The 19,218-nt window shown below is 44.8% G+C and overlaps 1 protein-coding gene across 1 annotated transcript in view; it reads left to right on the top strand.

Moving 5' to 3' along the window:
- The window catches only part of FOXN4 (forkhead box N4), a 66,019-nt gene extending 47,894 nt beyond the window's left edge, over nt 1-18,125 (top strand). Inside the window, exons 9-10 of the mRNA XM_086944723.1 lie at nt 14,776-15,159; nt 16,301-18,125. Of these exons, the coding sequence (XP_086800849.1) occupies nt 14,776-15,159; nt 16,301-16,551 (635 nt within the window). The 3' untranslated portion in view covers nt 16,552-18,125. The remainder of the gene's footprint in view (nt 1-14,775; nt 15,160-16,300) is intronic.
- Nucleotides 18,126-19,218: the final 1,093 nt, after the last annotated feature.

Raw genomic sequence — 19,218 nt, 5'->3', positions numbered from 1 at the left:
AAAGGCAAGTATTTCAAATATGCACGAAAGTAAAAGAAAGATCCTTCTCTTCAGAAAACATTGATTAGAGTACACATCCTGTGCTAACTCTTTTTGAAACCTAAATGAGTTTTAGCAGTGTAACCTGAAGCAGATTGCAATCTTTACAGCTCTTCCTGCAACTACTTGAGCCCAGCAAACAGTGGTCATTGCGACATGCTTCAGACAGTCAATTATATACAATATCGGATAAAACGATACAGAGGGGAAAAAAATTGTCAATAGATCCCTGTAGTAGGGGAAGGTTGACTGGGAATCCTGTTGGATTGACGTCACTGCATGGTGCCCTTTTTTTAAAATGAAGGTCCACAGACAAGTATTCCAGATATATGCAAAAGTAACTGCCAGAGTGAAAGAAAGATTCTTCTCTTCTGAAAACACTGATTTGAGCACACATCCAGTGGTAGCTCTTTTGAAACCTTAGTGTGTTGTAGCTCTGTTTCTTGAAGCAAATTGTAATCTTGGACTTTCCAGATCTTTTTGCTACTACTTGAATCTGACAATGACCATTGTGACATACTTGAGATAGTCAATCACATAGAATTTTGGGTACGCCAAAATCTAGGAAAAACAAAGTAGAGGAAGGTAGACTGGAAAGCCTATAGGAGTAACTTCACTGTATGGTGCCCCTTTTAAAAAAATTACGAAAACCATTGATCCATAGCATGCTTTACCATCTCAATTTTTCCTCTGTATCCGCTTATGTAACATTGTATGTAACATACCTTTTGGAGGATATATTAGATAGCTTTTTCCACTCCTTCCCTTTGTTGTTGTGGATACGTCAGTGATATCAGTCCTCTCACCGGTGCTTAATTTGAGCAGGTGGGTTGTGGTGGGGGTCACCAGCACATATTTTTCCATATCAGATATTTACTGAGCGCAGAGATTGAAAAACACTCAGATCTAAAACACAGAGGAAGAGAAAAATGGAAAAAAACCTTTAAAAAGGGAGAAAGCAGCACCCGCTAGAGTGAGAAAAATGGCCAGAGACTGTCTATTAGTGGATTAAAGAGGCGTGAGGTGGATTTAAGACAAACAGACTTGGTATTAATCATGCCCATGTTTAATTACAGAGGCCGCAGGCTTCTGAGCAGAGCTTCTGGCACTGGCAGTCTTTCTTTTACAAATTCAGAACCTCCTCTCACGTAATTTTCTATTTTGAATCTGAATAATCGAACCTACAAGCCTGTTTAGCTAAGGGGCTGTTCTTTATATATTGTAACAAAATATCAGCCGTGGATATTTTTAGAAAGTAAATCCAAATAGAGGTATACAAATCTAAATAGGAGAATAAAAATTGATATATGGAAGTAAACCTTGTGTAATAGATTGACTCCGTCATCACAGGAAGTCTTGGGCACATAAAACATTGGGTGCTTTAAAGAACTACACAAAAATATACTATCGAGTAGAAAATGGTCAGCTTTAAACAGTACATGACATAGAGGAGCTTTTTTAAATTTCTTTCCGGATTGTCTATTAGCTATCTTGTTGCCATATTTTCCCATGCTCAAATCAAAATTTGGCTATAAGGACATATTTTACTCTAAAGCATTTAGCACATTCCCATCTCTCTTAGGGTTAGTAAATTATGAGTGTTGGCAGATTTGTATGTATTTTGAACCAGCATGCAGCAAAAATTATACTTGAATAGCAGGCCAAGTACCTGTTCTAAATATCCGTGGCTAAATCAAAGACTTTTCCAAATTAATACTTGGTTCTAGGAGATGAAAGTAGGCTGAACCCCCTGCACATTACTACATGTGTTAGCGAATAACATTGGTACTGTGATCCTGATTCACAATGCTTTTTGTTCCACTTAGGTGAGCACAACGCTCCATTTATGGCATAAAATGGCAGCTCCGGGTTCACACAATCTGTGTACGTTAGATCTGTCAGCCTTAGGGTGATCTTCCTCCAAACCTTTTGGCTTACTCCTCCATATCTTTGCTGATCTTGATTTTGTTGGCCTTAGGATTCTGTCAGGTTAAAATTGACTTACAGGGGGGCGTGGCTAACAGCAGAGCAAGATGGCTGCTTAATTGAAGAGCTCTAGGGACGGCATAGCCCTTCGCATCTATCCGATCACTAATCCGATACCCTAAGGTTCTCCAGAGGCTGGGAGTGAGGTCCGGGACCAAACGGAGAGAACCGGTGAAAATCCCGGAAACATCCGTAGCCGAGAGACGACAGAAACAAGGCGGGACCTGTGGCGGCCTGGTCAGGAGGTTGAGACCGCGGCCTGAAGTTGTGGGAGACCCAGGAATGAGGTGCGAGTGAGGAGGAGCGCGGCGGGCGGCAGGCCGGCGCAGGCGGGCGCATGCCCCACTATAAAGACGAAGTGCCTCACAGACACCCAGTGACGCCCAAGACCGCGGACAACGCAACGAAGACTCCGCCTTTGGCGTGACGGGGCCCAGAAATAACGCAACAGCCGCGCCGCTGATCCCCGTTGGGCCGCCGCAGCTGCCAGACGGAAGAGACAGGAGGCGAATAACTTGAGTGGATTGGCACTGTGATCCGACTACTGCAGGCAGAGGTGCTAGTGATGAGCCCCCCTCACGCATAGCCGAGAGGCTCGAATAGGCCAGCGGGGTGCGGCGCTCAACCGACAGCGGCCTATCCAGACATACAGAGGCCCGGGCCCACAGTACCCCAAGAACCGGTGGATGACTTGGAATACGGCGTGAGGCGAACCGGCGCTGGAACGAGCATGGTACACTCTTAGGAAGCTGAACACTGTGCAGGGCCCGATCACGGCCGCTAAGGAGGGGGCAGAGGCGAAGGACGCGACGCGGGCACGGTGCGGCCCAGTATCGTGGTTACACTTGGACACCTGGGTCCTGCGGAGCTGAAAGGTGCTAAGTAACGAGGTGAGCAGTGAGGCGGTGCAGGAGAGCCGATTGCCCTACATATACAGAGATCCTACAGGGACTGGTGGACACTAGGGACTTCATTACACAGTGTGCACGGCAGGGGCTGGCGGCCATAAGCCGGTGCGGGCATGGCGTACAGTCATTCCCCCGTGGGCATTTTAAACGGTGTGATAGTAGTGTGCGCATACCACCCGCCGCCTTGTCCCCAAACCAGGACACGTGTGGGGCCTATCACACAGAACCCCAAAGGAGCCATAACCGACCGTGAGTAGAACATTGCATAGCAAGTATCTCATTCTGCCCACGATTGCACCATGTCGAGCAGCGGTCCAGGAAATCAAACTACGCAATACAAACTGGATAAATACGCCTAAGATAAGGGCTTTCCACCACTGACAGAGGGGTGCACGTCCACAGGAAAGGGGGCGGACAATGAAGGGGCGAAGAAGGTTACGCTGGAAGATATCATGAAGGCATTTTCCAGTGTGCAGACCACAGTGGGGACGATCTCCACAGATGTCTCCCTATTACGCGCAGACTTTCACAAAATGGCAGACGGAGTTAAAGAGGTGGAGATAGTCACTAAATCATTGGTGGCGGACACTTCAGAGTTACAGACAGCCATTCCCCGCCTCGAAACAGAAAATAAACTGCTAGTGGAGAAGCTGGACGACCAGGAAGGGCGTTCAAGGAGGAATAATGTGCGCATCCTTGGTGTTCCGGAGAGTGAAGGCGCTCAAGCAATGGACCTCTATGTGGAAGACCTGGTGAAAACAAGATTGCAACCTAAGGGACTCTCAAGTTTCTTTTCTGTGGAGCAAGCCCATAGAGTTCCCGGGGGCAGGCCCAAGCCAGGGGCTCCCCCAAGACCAATACTCGCCAGACTATTTAACTTCCCGCCCATCCGCGTTCAAAACGCAATGGTCACCTTCCCGGACTATACGGCAGCAGTTTCCAGACGCAGGCGCAGTTTTTTGGAGGTAAAAAAAGCACTGCGGGCGCAGAAGTTGCCTTACTCAATGCTCTTCCCCGCAAAACTTAGAGTGGTGGCAGAGGGACAGACATGGTTCTTTGAGACACCGGAGGCAGCTCATGATTGGCTCGAAGGATGGAGGCCAGTGGGTAACACCGGTCGCGGAAACACACTTAGTGGGGACGACGTGTAAGGCGCTGGATAGATGGGGGTATAAGATGGTAATCCATTCTGAGTTTTCAACTGGTTCCAAAGGGACGGGAATACTGCTGCGGAAAAACTATCCTTTCTTGGTTTTACAGACAAAGGCAGATGATCAGGGGCGGTTCGCCGCGGTCCAGGGACAATGGGAGGGGAGACTCTGTAACATGGTATCGGTGTATGTTCCGCCCGCTTTACACACAGTGGCACTCCCAGCGCTTAACGACTTCTTGTTGACACTGCCGGAGGGAGACCTTATCATTGGGGCGATTTTAATGCTATTATAGATGCCACAATTGACAAATACCCGGCTAGATCATCAGCATCTGGGACCTCACGCTTACAGGGTTTCGTTGATGCACTGGAGCTGGCGGACGTTTGGAGACACTTGCACCCAACGGAGCGACAATACATGTATCACTCAACAGTACACAATAGTTTGACTAGATTGGATCATTTTTTGATGCTGGAAACCACCCTGCAGAATGTTGAGGGGGTCGCAATTAAACCGAGGGGCATCTCTGACCATTCCCCTGTGATGTTACCAGAATCTTACTACCAAAAGAGTCGGCGGAGGGTATTCCCTATTCAACCTGGTCCCTTAGGCGTCCCTAGTATAAGAAAAGACCTCCGTAACACCACAAAAAATTTTTTGCAGAAAATACTGGGTCAGTCCGCTCATCCGCAATGGTGTGGGAAGCATACAAGACGGTCTTTAGAGGGCAAGCAATATCGTCCATATCGGGGCACAAGCGGGAGCAACAGAGGGAGCTATTAGAGTTAGAATTAGCACTGCAAGTGGCTGACACGCAACATACAGCAGACCCAACACTGGACACGGCACACACACTACACATCAGGCAACAACAACACAGATGCTATTTACGCGAAAGAACGATGGCCAACCTAGTGGCGACGAAACACAAAATATATGACGTAGGAGATAAAGCTGGCAAACTACTGGCATGGCTAGACAGGAGGGAGGCAAGTCCTAAGGGTATACAGCAGATATGGGATGCAGAGAGACAACTAGTGACAGATCCAGAAAAGATAGTGAATATTTTAGCGGACTACTTTCGCAAAGTATACACGCCGATAGCACATGTAACAAGCGTTGCAGTAACAGAGTCGTTATCACGTACAGACATGCCGAGGTTGACTCCAGAGGAGGCTGATGAAATGGAGGCCGACCTCACAGATGAGGAGCTACAATTGGCAATCAGATCACTACAATCCGGTAAAGCACTGGGGCCCAATGGCATCCCGGTGAACTGGTATAAACAAGTGGCATACACTATTTGTCTGTATATGCGAGCAATGTACAAGACAGCTTGCAGAGGGGCGAGCTGCTATTTGACCAGAGAATAGCGACGATAGTGGCAATCCCCAAACGCGGTAAGCACCCTACTGAAAGTACTTCGTACCGCCCTATATCATTGTTAAATGCTGCAGCAAAAATACTAGCAAAACTGCTCGCCAATAGAATAATGCCGTAATTACCACGTTTAATACACCCAGATCAGTCGGGCTTTATGCCCAACCGGAACACGGCACTCAACCTCAGGCGCTTACATTGGGTACTGGTGAGGGCACCGTCCCTGTCAGAACCTGCAGTGATTCTGTCCCTAGATGCAAAGATGCCCTTTGATATGGTAGAGTGGAGATACCTATTCGCAGTCCTCCCTCATTTGGGGTTCCGCCCTAAATTTTGTGCCTGGGTGCGCCTCCTATATACGAACCCACTGGCTCATGTTACAGCTAATGGGCACATGTCTAGTGATATCCCGTTGGCGTGAGGGACCCGGCAGGGCTGCCCTCTGTCACCGATTTTATTTGCGCTGGTGCTGGAGCCTCTGGCGGCTATGATCAGGCAAGCCCCTCTGCTAAGGGGTATTCAATGGCGTGAGGGTTGGGAAGATCGTCTCTCTCTGTATGCAGACGATGTGTTGGTATACCTCACAAACCCGGATCCGTCTATCCCAGTTCTTCTCGCCATCTGCGAAACCTTTGCGAGGGTATCGGTCTATACGAAAAAGCAGAAGAGAACTGCTGGCCACACAAACGCAGAGAAAGGAACAAAAAATAACTTGCGTTAGCAAATACTTCACCATGAGCCATCATTACAAAAGAATCATCAAGAGACACTGTTTTTTATTAGGAATGGAACAAGATTTCAACAACATCTTTATGCATGAACCTACATTTGCATATACAAGATCTAAAAACTTAGGGGAAATCATCAAACACCCTACCGAGAGAAAAGACACACATCAATACAGAGGTACTACACCGTGTTGGAACTGCAATAATTGCCATAATATCATTAGAGGAGATTCCATTACACACCCCATAAAAGCCCATAAGATTTTATTATGTGTGGGTGCCACATGTGATACATCAAACATTGTATATATGCTCAAATGCCCTTGTGGCACGGCGTACATAGGACAATCTGAACGCAAGTTGAAAACCCGCTTAAACGAACACAAGAGCAACATAAGAACCAAGTCTATGAAGTCAGTAGTAGCTGCACATTTTATTGAGGCCAACCACCAAGTAAGCCAAATCAAAGCACGCATACTGGAGATCATCCAACGAAGTGAAGGAAAGGACAATAAGAAAACGTTACTCATGAGGGAGAATTTTTGGATTTATCATCTAAACACATTGAAGCCCAATGGGATGAACGAGTGGACAGAATTTACTTGTTATTTGTAAATATTTGTACATATCTGTATCTGGTACTTGAGCTTAGAGCAATCCTGTAGTTAAACACATTCCGTGATATGATCACAACACCCGTGACATTGAACATCAGTTACTTGGTATTTATTTTATTATTATTTTGCCCAGCGCACACAGCGTCCGATTAATAACATATGTCACTTCTCTTTTTTATTCATTATTGTTTTTATCGTGGCTTACACTATCTCTTACGCACGCTACGTTGACAGGTTGTCAGCACATAACTTTATTATACACAGCACTCGCGCAACGCCATTTCCGGATTTAAACACGCCCCCTTGCATCACACGCTGATTCGACTCCCAACAGCAGACACGGAGTCGCAGGCCAGCAGCCACGAGTGCAGAACCACTAGTTTGCGAATAGGTAAGCGCATAAAATTACCCCTCCTTAAGCCGCAGCACATCACCGTAGTTGCACTTAACACGTAGCTGTTGTCTGAACAGCAAGGCGCGCATAACATAAGCGCGTTATTTTCACTGCAACGCTTGTGAACCTATTATACTTCCACCGCTCCGGGCACGTTTTCGCGTGTTTAATTTCACCCAGAGACATTCCCAACCACACGTTTACAGATAATTGCACCTTGAGCACACGGATTTATTTGAAACTTGCACTTGCACTCTTTACGTTATACGACAAATATATAATTTTCACTGTCACTTTCGTGATCACATGACATTCCCATCACTCCGGGTATATGTTTACGTTTTTAATTTCACCCAGGGGCACCCCCAACTACACGTTCGCAGATAATTTCACCGTGAGCACACAGATCACTTTGAAGTTTGCACCCACATCCGGTAAGACCTGCGTTACGCTACACCACGAATGGCAGCATGCGCAGGTGGTGGTGATTTATTAAGTGGAAGTTCCCAATAGTGAAAGTTGTTGTTTACATTTGTTGTAGATATTCCCCTAACGAAGGCCCAGTGCCGAAATGCATAGGGATGGAATCTACACGTAATAACTATGAAGATGTATGATGAAATACTTCAACATGTTTATTTGAAGCGATAACAGAAGGCAAAAAAAATCAAAAATTGATGTTTTGAAAACTAAAAACATATGAATCAACGACCGTTTCCGAGCATCTTTTGTTTAGCCTTGCTGTAATTATCAGCACTAAAACACCTGTGCCCAGAAAGACATTTCCACAGTAGCGGAGATGCTACCCGGATATTGTATATTACGCTCCTGAGCGGGGAACGATTTTCTAGAGCACGGTATCCCAACAAAATTCAGAAAAACCTACGCAGTGCACGATCTCATTCTATTGTTTATATAAAGTTGGATTTTAAGTCACAATTCTGAACATGCCACTTTTAGAAAGTTGACGTTTTCTTGTCCTTGGTGTCTGCAGCCTGTATCCTGAGTCCATAACTAGGTGTAGATGGCAGTTTGTCTTCGTGTACTGCTTCCAAACAGTGAAAGGAAGGGCCATCGTGTTGGCAGGGGATGAGCCATCTCAGACTTTAGGAGGGGAGGAGCTGCCATCTACCACACTTGCAAATCACAAAAGCTCTGCCTGGGCAGACTCACAAAGTGTTTGACACTGTTTTTGTGACCCTAGACAAGCTTGGGCCAGGGAAGGGAGGCAGGAAATTCCAAACCCCTCTGGAGGTGGAAACCTCCAGAACCTGCTCCTGTCTCAAAGATGACACCATGTATAAATACGAGCACCTCAGATACAACTCTTCACTACACCTCTAGACCTTTGAAAGACTCAGAAGGACTGTTGTGATGCTCTGCAAGAAGGACTGCCACACTGTTGCTCTGCTGCCCAAGGACTGGACTTGCATCATGAACGCAGGGCCTTCAAAGTGACTCCAAGTGCCAGCTGGTTTGCCTCCTGATCAGAGCCTCATGGACAGAACAGGCTCCAAAAAACCAGCACCTGTACTCCGCAAGCTTTGAGTTTTGTCCTCCCCAAGTGGTACACCCCCTAGTCTTGGACTCTTTGAAGGGGACCTGAAGGTACTCTGCCAGCCCAGTGATGGTTATGTGGGCAGAATCAATGCAGCGTAGTGCCTCTCCTCGCAGCTTCGGAATCATCGTGTGCTACGCATTCCTGACACAGGAGTTTCGATTCGCTGCCCAAAGTCTCCTTAGAACTGCCGCTGCGCGATGCATCCTTAACAGAGGCGTTTGCAACGTAAGCCGCTCGTCGATGGCATCCTTGACAATGATGCAGGGCTCTGCATCGCAAGTCCCACAACTTCTTCGGAACCAGCCGGTGTGCGACGCACTTTTGATGTGGGACTTCGCACTGCAACCCACTTGTTGCAGGATCTCGCATTGCAGCTCCTCGGAACCACATCCACGATGTAGACTATTGCAATGCTCCACAACTAGGATTCAAGGTACTGTTGTTCTGTGGGCCTAACTTGGTCCCTCTATCTGGCCTGCACTCCATTATAGTTGGTCTGAACTTGTGACTGTGTCCTGGTCCAGTGCGACCAGATAACCACAGTTAGTCTTTGTGCTTCTAGGCACTGTTTTCACATAAATCTTTAAAATTGCATATCTCAGTTTTACTGATTGGATTGTTATCGTTTTGGTTTTGGTATCTAATAATTTTACTCCGTTTTCATAAATTGGTGAAGGATTTTTCTAGTGATGTGTTTTCACTTTATTATTGTTTGAAAGGCTGCATTCATCCTTTACACATTGCTCCTAAGTTAAGCCTGACTGTTTTAGGCAAAGTTACCAGAGGATTAAGTATGTGTTCATTTGTGATTTGTTTGTGTTTCACCCTGACCGATATTGTGGTTCCTGCTTGAGTAGGGTATCACCCTCCCCCAACCATTAACTCCATTTGTTAATGAAAATTGTCAAAGGACAGTTGTCAATCAAATTTGCATCTGCGGACAATCTGCAGTGCAGGAATAAGTGTGCAAAATCAGGCTGAAAAGCACCGAAAAACGTCCATAGCAATTTCAACCTAGAAAAATATGTTCCAGCTTGGTATAAAAAGAAGAATTGAATCTGAAAATTAAAAATTTTATGAACAATTGCACATTTCTGTAACACCCCTACAGACTGACTGCCTTCAGGCATTTTTCAGAAGTAAGAGTAATGCAGTTGGAGAATTCTACAATCTGAGTTTGATACACAACTATGCTGTTTGGTATGTCTGTGAATCCTATAAAACTTCATACCGTACACAAATTGTAGAAGGAACTGCATGATGCCTAGATTTCTGAATTGGGTATTTATTTTTTGTGAGTTGGCCCCTAGAATCTTTGCCTTGCCAGCTAGGTGTGATTGATGCATGCCACGTTAGCCCATAAAACAATTCTGTTCAATCCATCATATTTCTTTCTTATTTCAAACATATTTTTATTGCCATTTATTGTATTGACAGGGAAACAGCTAAGTTACCAGCATTGCACAAGACATATTTCAAAATACTTTTTAGGTCTCGCCTGCTAATGCGCTTGCGCATTGCTGGCGAGATATATAGGGGCTTATCCAGAGCTTAACCAAACTGGCGATTTCATGCAGTGCACGTGAACACAAGCACGCGCATTTCCCCACATCAAAGCCATCAGCCTCGCTCCCACAAGGTTCCCCAGCGTGCGCGCTGGCCTCACTTCTCCTCCCCCCTAATTGCTTTTTTTCATGGCCGCCAGGCCGTGAGCTACATCAAAGGGTTCGGCTCCCCGCCCCCTGCTTCACAGACGCTTCTCAGGCCACCAGCCTGATTCACCCACAACTATTTATGCCCACCTTTCCTGTCCTCCATAGAAAGCGTTGTATTTTCTTTCGGAGATGTTCTTGTATTATATTGCCAATGCTTGTATTTAAACTTGTTACTTTCACCATGGTATAGACTCTGCTACCACTGGACAGCACAATGCGGGCCTCCTCTCGCCGTCCTTTAATTAAACAGCAAACAGGCGACCAGCCTCGCAACATCTCTGTGTATGGTGATAGAAGTCACAAGCACATTGTCATGTGACCACTCTCTCACGTTCCCTCATTCTCCAGCTGCCTCAGTCTGCCCCGTCTTCCTCATCCTCCCTATGCTCTGGTAATTGTTTTAATCTCATGTTATCTCAGCTGACAATAATCTTTAGATTAATAGGATGTCATACTATCACACTTCATTTCTAACACTTGTTTTTTAAACTTTTTTTGATTTTTCGCCTTCATTAATTAAATTACTTTTTAGGATCCCCGCTGAAAAACAGTATGTAATTAAAGGTCAAGGTTCATTGTGAGGCCAGAAAATACTCAGACGCATTCTATATTTTTTATACACTTCGTGCGAGTTTGTCACACTTTTTATATTATTCTATGTTGTTATAAAATATTTGTAACTCGTATTTCAAAATGTGTGACCCTATATCAAGGAATGGCCAGTCTATAAGCAATCCCCCATTTCCAAACCACGTACACTTGCCAGACATCTCTGGGAAGCTCACATTGCGCGACTCATTGCAAGCACTAGCTGCTTTTAAACTACCTGTTCCTGGGTGAAATGCATGGAGCATCAGAGGGGCTGGGGGCTTTGGGGGATGGAAGCTGTTACTAAGCAGCTATACATATGCTAATGTGACCACTTTTGCGGGTCTGTATGTGCTTTGGCTAGAGAGAGCAGTGTTCTGCAGGCTAAGCTAGGTAAGGCTTTGTTTTGTATACTTGCGTCCTGCTCTGACTTGACCTCTCAGTTCGTCTTCATCAAGCAACAAATAAGTAGCAATTCACAGAAACCCAAGTATCTTAAAATGCAAATTCTTTAAAACGTTAAGCACAATGCAGGAGCACACCAGTAAAGTGTAAAACGAGTTATTTTCCCTGCAGTTATTATGTCTCTTCAAAAGGGAGACATGTGAAACATGTCCAAACGCGCATACTTATTTACACATTATCTGTATGTCAAGTTTTACTTTTTTTTAGCTTTATTAATCCAGCTATCAGCAAACAACAAATTGCACATTCATGAACTGTACATATATTGTGGCAGTAACCCAACATAATTTCTTGCCCTTTCATCATGTATGATTTACGTGTTATCCGGGGTCATTTGAGCACGAGCACTAGTACAGATGGGAGGAAATAAATAAATAACAAAAGCCCTCTGCTTACATGCTACTTTCGCGGCTCCTTTGATGTGCGTCCATTTGCCACTAGCCACTTAGCCACTTTGTGTGCGCGCGCCGCCTCTGCTGGCGCGCGCCGCCTCTGCTGCCAGGCTTCAGCACACCAGGCTGCACACCTCCTCACCCCCAGTCACTTCATCCACGCCCACTTCACACGCGCTCTGCAGGTCATAAACAGGAGCATCTGCTCCACTCCCAGCGCTGCATGACCGTCTTCAAAGCAAGCTTGTAACACGAGCTGCCCTCAGACATTCCAAGACACGTACTTTTCATGCTTCTGAGGTCGATAACATGAGCCCCGTTGCATTGACACACACTGCCCTCACACACACAAGTTACTGTCACACACACAATGCTCTCAGACACACAGGCTGCTCACACACACAAGCACTGTTCACACACAGGCACTGTTCACACACACACACAGGCACTGCTCACACACACAGCCGCAGCTCACACACACCGGCACTTAACATACACACCGGCACTGCGCACACACACTGGCACTGCACGCACACACACAGCCAAGGGTGCCAGGGAAAACGTATAAATAGGGATGGTTTTAAAAGAAATTTGCACTTGTTGTGCCTTTCTGCCCTTGGCATCACCACATCATCACTCAGCGCTAACCCAGCATCACTCAGCACCACCACATTATCACTCAGCACCACCACATTATCACTCAGCACCACCACATTATCACTCAGCACAACCACAGCACCACCACATTATCACTCAGCACCACCACATCATCACTCAGCGCTACCCCAGCATCACTCAGCACCACCACATTATCACTCAGCACCACCACATGATCACTCAGCACCACCACATGATCACTCAGCACCACCACATTATCACTCAGCACCACCACAGCACCACTCAGCACCACCACAGCACCACTCAGCACCACAACATTATCACTCAGCACCACCACATTATCACTCAGCAGCACAACATCACTCAGCACCACCACCGCATCACTCAGCACCACCCCAGCACCACTCAGCACCACCCCAGCACCACTCAGCACCACCACAGCACCACTCAGCACCACCACAGCATCACTTAGCACCACAGCAGCATCACTCAGCACCATCCCAGTATCACGCAGCACCACCACAGCACCACTCCACACAGGAGAAGTGTGGCTCAATGATTAGAGCGGCAGACCCTGATGCAGAGGTCTAGCCCGGGACCAGGGTTCAATTCCCCGCCTCGGCGGGTCTTGGGCTCAAAATTCCATGGACCTGATAATTCTCGCCTCGGTGCCTATTCCAATCATGGAGTCCCACTCTGCAACTCTGGGCAATAGCTTGCTTAATCTCCACAACGGTCCCCACAACGCTAAGGATGCCTGGCCTCTACCTTGGGGGTGCCCAGGTGTGGACGCCTCACAGGGATAGCCAGGATAAGTTCCACAGCGGTATTTCGTACAAGCGCCTTGAGACCGTTGCGGGTGAGTAGTGCGCCATACAAGTATCAATTTACATTTTACATTTACTCAGCACCACCACAGCACCACTCAGCACCACCTCTGCATCACTCAGCACCACCACAGCATCACTCAGCGCCACCCCAGCATCAATCTGCACAACCATTCAACAACAACTGGTTCAAATATGTTCTCTCAATGGTTCAAGCTTTATTACAAATGTCACAAAAAGATGTTAATATTTCACTTCTGTTTTGGGATTTTCGTCACAATAAAATAAACTGAACATAATCTTCACAAAAGTTATTTATAAAAGTTTAAGGTATTGCCATTATAAATTACAATCACTTTTATTTAAGTATTATTTAACAAAAATTAAAAGCCATTGTTATTTGTAATATCAATACATCTAAGTCACGTAAATACAACATATGTTGCATTACAAATGCTATAGGTGTCACATTTGCGAAAGTTATAACTACATTACAATTTGTCATATCAATACATGTATGTCAGGGAAATACTAAAAATGTACATTTAATAATGCAATAGGTGTCACATTTGCAATTTCTAACTACATTCCCATTTATAATACCAAAATTAATACATTTGAAATTATAAAAACATAAACTTAAAATAAAAAATTATTACATTTACAAGACCGATAACTCAAACTTTTCTAATGCGAGACCTATTGCATTTCCAATGCTTGTTTAGCAAAGCATTGGGGTACGCCCCCAATCATATCATATATCTGTAGACCCATTAATATCATGGTATACAGTGTAATAGTAATACTCAGTATCCCCAATACTTTCAGTAAAAGTCGTGTCAGTGCATCGCACTATTTGAGCCCTATGAAATTGTACCATTTTCAAGAATAGTCAACCCAGCTCTGAAAGGGATTGTGGAAATGCCTTCTGTTTGGTAACAAAAAAGAACTAAAACCAATCGTTCGAACTAACTTGTTCAGGGGGGAGTAACACTGTAGTTCAGGAAAATGGTCTGGGGCTGTTCAATCCGTTATAAATCATAACCAATTAAGCACTATTAAAAAAGGTGGTAGCCATGCACATCGGAAGAGGAATGGTATTACTTGATAACCTGTATTGTATTATACCTGAAGTTGTTCCTAAATAATTGTGTCGTGTTCCTCTGCATTGTGATCTGCATACTGTGATTTATGATACAAACGCTTGAATTGATCCTATAATTGATGTTGCTGCCTGTATGTAACCGTATTGATACAATAAAGGTTTTTGGGAAAAAGAAAAAAAAAAGGTGGTAGCATGGTCTCAACAAGGTCTAACTAGCTAACTCAGGTTGCAAAGGAATCACGTGTTCGCATTATCGATCCCTTTTGTAGAGTTCAATTTTGATGTTATTTTTTTACAGACGAATTGGACAGACTGATCACTGACAGACCAGAACATTGCAGGCCGGCTAAGAAACATCATGATGGTGATGGCTCAACAATCACACACATGGCTTCAAACCACGGCAGGCTCCCTCTTCCCCAGCTACAGCCTCATGCAGTCATGACATTGTCTTTACAGTCAATACCTCTCCATCACCAGATCCAGACCCAGTCCCGCATGACTGCAGCCTCTCCGGCCCCCGCACAGACGCCGCCGCTTCACACCATTCACGATATCAACCATAGTCCTCTTCACCAGCAAGCAATCAACAAAGCAGCTGTAGATTTCATGAACGTGACAACAGACATGAACACAGAGGTGGATGCTCTGGACCCGAGCATTATGGACTTTGCACTACAAGGTAACCCTGCCTCACTGATTATTAACTCAAGATCTACGATTTCCAGTTGGGGAAGTAAAGTCAGATGGAGGTGCTTACTACTTTGGGTACCAATACTTAATCACTTCCAATCCACATTAGACAGACTCAGCTGTCTTCCAAATAAGTGATTGCTTTCATGATTAAACTGGGATCAACTCCATAATCTTCTGGATCAGATTTTCAGAAGTGAGCCATAGATATGTCACTGTTTCTTTGTGACCCAATGAGAACGGGCTATGTAAAAACTGATCTAGATGATTCATTATTTCCTGAAATGTCAATTTATTTAAATATGGCATACTGACATACTTCAGACTCCCTAACACATTTGTGAAAATATCATAAGCAGAAACCCAAAATGAGGCAATACAGATGGTTCCTGAGATAGGTGTTAAAAGCTGTATCTTGTCAGTGCTCGTATTTTTTCCTGCGATGGGTCATATGTAAGATCTGTGTTCAAAGCTTAAAGCACAAAGCAGGTGAGGCGATGAATCGCTTACTGATAAAATTGGGTAATATGCGCCTTCTCCATGAATGGGTGGTGGTTGTCTTTTATATTGTGACACAAAAGGCCAGGTTGAGAAGGATAAAAAGCTCCTTTGTTCACTTAACCAAACCGGAGGTTATGTTATTTCCTATCTTGAGCTCAAAACCTGGCTGATTTACAAGCAGCCGGACAGCTTTTTGCTCTCTTCCTTTGCTAAATAGGCGGTAAAAGGACCACTTACTTGCCCAAAGCCATCCGAGGAAGCAAATTGCAGTTTGAGAATTCACAACTATTCTGTATGTATTTCTTAGGGGGTGTGGGGTTGATATTACCAGCCTTCTGGGATGTAACTAGCAAGAAAGAGCAGGGAAACAATGGCATATGCTGTGCTATTTGTAATTCCGTATTTCATTTTGGGTATGTTTATAGGGCAGACCTTGCCTCGAGTGCTATGCACAGCAATATATTTTTAGAGTGCTCAGGAATGGACATTATTTATTGTGGCGAGGAGTTTAGAGAGGTGCAGGATTAAACAACTCTGTCTAGGAGAACAAGTTGGCAGTTTTTAAGTCAATGTGTCCTGACAGCAGATGCAAAGAAAAGCAATAACATAAATTGTGCTTATCTTTTTAGGAAACATTTGGGAAGAAATGAAGGATGACAGCTTTAACCTCGATAGCCTCGGTGCCTTCAGCAACTCTCCTCTACACCTTTCTGACTGTGACCTGGGGACGACAGGGCTCACCCCTGTGTCAAGTGGCAGTGAACAATCCTTTTCAGACTTACAGGTCACGGGCCTCTACACAACCTACACCACACTGGACGCGGTGTCCTCGCCCCAGTACCTGAATGCTCAGGGCAACAAGCCCATTGCCCTTCTCTAAAGGTTGCACCAGTTGTAGGGGCGCGCCTACAACACCTTTACTCAGAACGGGCATAGAGATGTTGTCCTGGCCTTTTCTGGCTGCAAGCGAGCACAGTTTGAAAAGTACCACACTCAGGGTGGACAGCTGACTATTCTACTATTCCAATCAACCGAGAGCACAGTTTGTTAAAATGCCTCATTGTCATTGGTTTCAAGTTAAATATACAAACGCCCACGACTCCTATTACACCCTTTTTGCCAACTGAAACTGCGAAATTGTTGCCGGATTATATCAGTCACGAGAACAAATCAGACATTGATGCTTGCTGGCTTCCTAGTGCAAAACAAGTTTTTGCAGAGATATGCTTCTCCACATTGGAGAAAGGAATTGATCATTGCCCGAGGCTTCGTGGTCATCACTTTATTTTGCTGCACCTCTGTACACAGAATCACGGTCAGGTGCCATTTTGATATTCTGAATTTCTCGCCGTGAAAGAGCCAAATGACTGGTACGATCAAGTGAAAAGAACACAAATGCCCTGGAGATGAGGAGAACTTGTATGTGGAACACTGACATCTTTTTTACATTATTAGGTGTATTTATTTATGAGCGCAAAACCATGTCGAGCCACTTGAAGCAAACTTGAATCAGAGACCTACAAGTATAAGGCCTGACAAATTTGAGGTGTCTTGAAATCTATTTCTGTGTATAGATTGTAGAATTTCTATTTCCTGTCTCTGTGGGTAGAATCTTAGACTAATTATAATGTATTGTGCTTTATGGATGTTTGTGCTAGGCAGTATTACTACTTGTAAATTTATTTATATTTATTATTGAGAAAAAGAAGAAATTATGTAAACTGAGTACTGTTTACAATACAGGACGCATTTTTATACGCATAGCAGATAAATTGACTGTTTTTTCTGGCGTTTACAAAGCACAACTTCTGGATGGGGCCTTATCATCTTTTGTCATATAAGAACCCTAATTGTGGTAAAACAAACATACAACATGGGCTTCACTTTTTCAGTACTGTACACAGTCCTACGTAATGATTGGCCTTTAAAATAGATCGCCAGTTTAAAACTACAAACATAAAAGATGGTACTTTTTTTCGCACTGATTTAATTTTTGGCAGCACTGCTGTTCAGGACATATCATGTGTTTTTGTTAAATAATAAACGTGTCTCTGATTTAAAGGTTATGGCTTTTAGACCAAGAAAGAAATCAAGTGAAGGATCGTTTAATTGCGAGACATGTCTTTTCTACATTGGTGCCAATAATGTAATTTTATATATTTGTATATTTAGGATTCTTCATACATAATGAAATTTGAATGAGCACTTTTGATACTGTGAAACACCTAGCTTTTAACGTCAGTGACCAAATATTTGCTAACTGTACAGAATCCAGAACAGTCTTTTGCCTCCTGATTTTACTAGAGCAAATCTCTAATAAACTTTCTAAACTTTCAGTTTCAGTGCATCTGTGACGTTGTTAGTGCATTATATGCTAGAAACATAGCCCACATTTCTAAATTCTTTTATCAACAAGGACACTGTTTACTAGCATTGTACAGAAATAAACTTGAAAATCAGTGCTGACACCACGTTTGTTTGAGTGATTTTTAAGAAATATTTATTGTTAATGCACTCAGTTTTGAATCTGAGAACGCTGTTGAACAAGTTATTTACCTTCAGTAATTACTTATCTGGCAGAGACTCTTATCTACCTGCAGATTCCTTACCTTAGAATATTCCCCAGCGTCAGACCGGATTCAGAAACTTGCTAAGCAGTACCTCTGCATGCTGGTAGGTGGCATCATTCGGCTCCACGTGGCGTTGTCCACGTCAGAAGTGGCATGATTGCTGCCTATATAGGTGCCACCCCAGGGTGCTGACGTCAGTTGCTTTTGCAACTTTTCACACCAGAAAAGTGGAGCCACAAGGAACACTGACCACTGGTGGCAATTCTCTGGTCAATATAGGGATTAATTCTTAACTCTGTAATTCATTCGCAGAGCAGGGTAGGTGTTTGGGTCAGTAAAGAAACTGCGGCTAGATAGTCTTTTCCAGATAAGATGTTACCAAAGATAAGTAACTTGTTCATCTGATGGGTGTGGAGTCTAGCCGAACAGCAAGATGACCACTCACTAGAGGGGCTCTGCTGGCCGACGACACAATCCTAAAGTCCTACGGCACACAGAGGGCACATGTATTTATCTCCTCGCTGTGGCATCCTCTGGACACCTTGGTACACCTATGGGTGCAATTTTGGGAGAATCAGCCGTCAGCGAGGTGTTGTTGCCGCTGCTCGGCCCTTGGCCTGCTGCTGATTCTTTCGGCCTGCGAAGCAGGGCTGCCTGCCTGAGGGGCCTGTAATCAGCACTGCAACACCTTGAATGCAGCGATAGCGGGGGGAACACCCAGTACATCGCTCAACACCCCCCATACAACTGTTAGCTCCTGCATGCTGCATTGGGCTGAGCGGACTACAGGACTCAGCTGGAGGAGAGCAGGCAGTCTGCGCAGACTTACACTGCTTGTGCGGGAGCGGTTGCTTCCCAGCACACTACCTGTCGGTGAAAACCAGGTTGGTCGCTTGAAGGGATCGGCCCTGATACAGGGGCACATATCTATAAGGACGCTAGTGTGTTTCAGAGTCCCTAATAGCTTTGATGCAGCC

Source organism: Lissotriton vulgaris, chromosome 11 (assembly GCF_964263255.1).
Source record: "Lissotriton vulgaris chromosome 11, aLisVul1.2, whole genome shotgun sequence".
Lineage (NCBI taxonomy): Eukaryota > Metazoa > Chordata > Amphibia > Caudata > Salamandridae > Lissotriton > Lissotriton vulgaris.
Note: the sequence above shows the minus strand (reverse complement) of the source record. Positions and strands in the feature narration are given on the sequence as shown.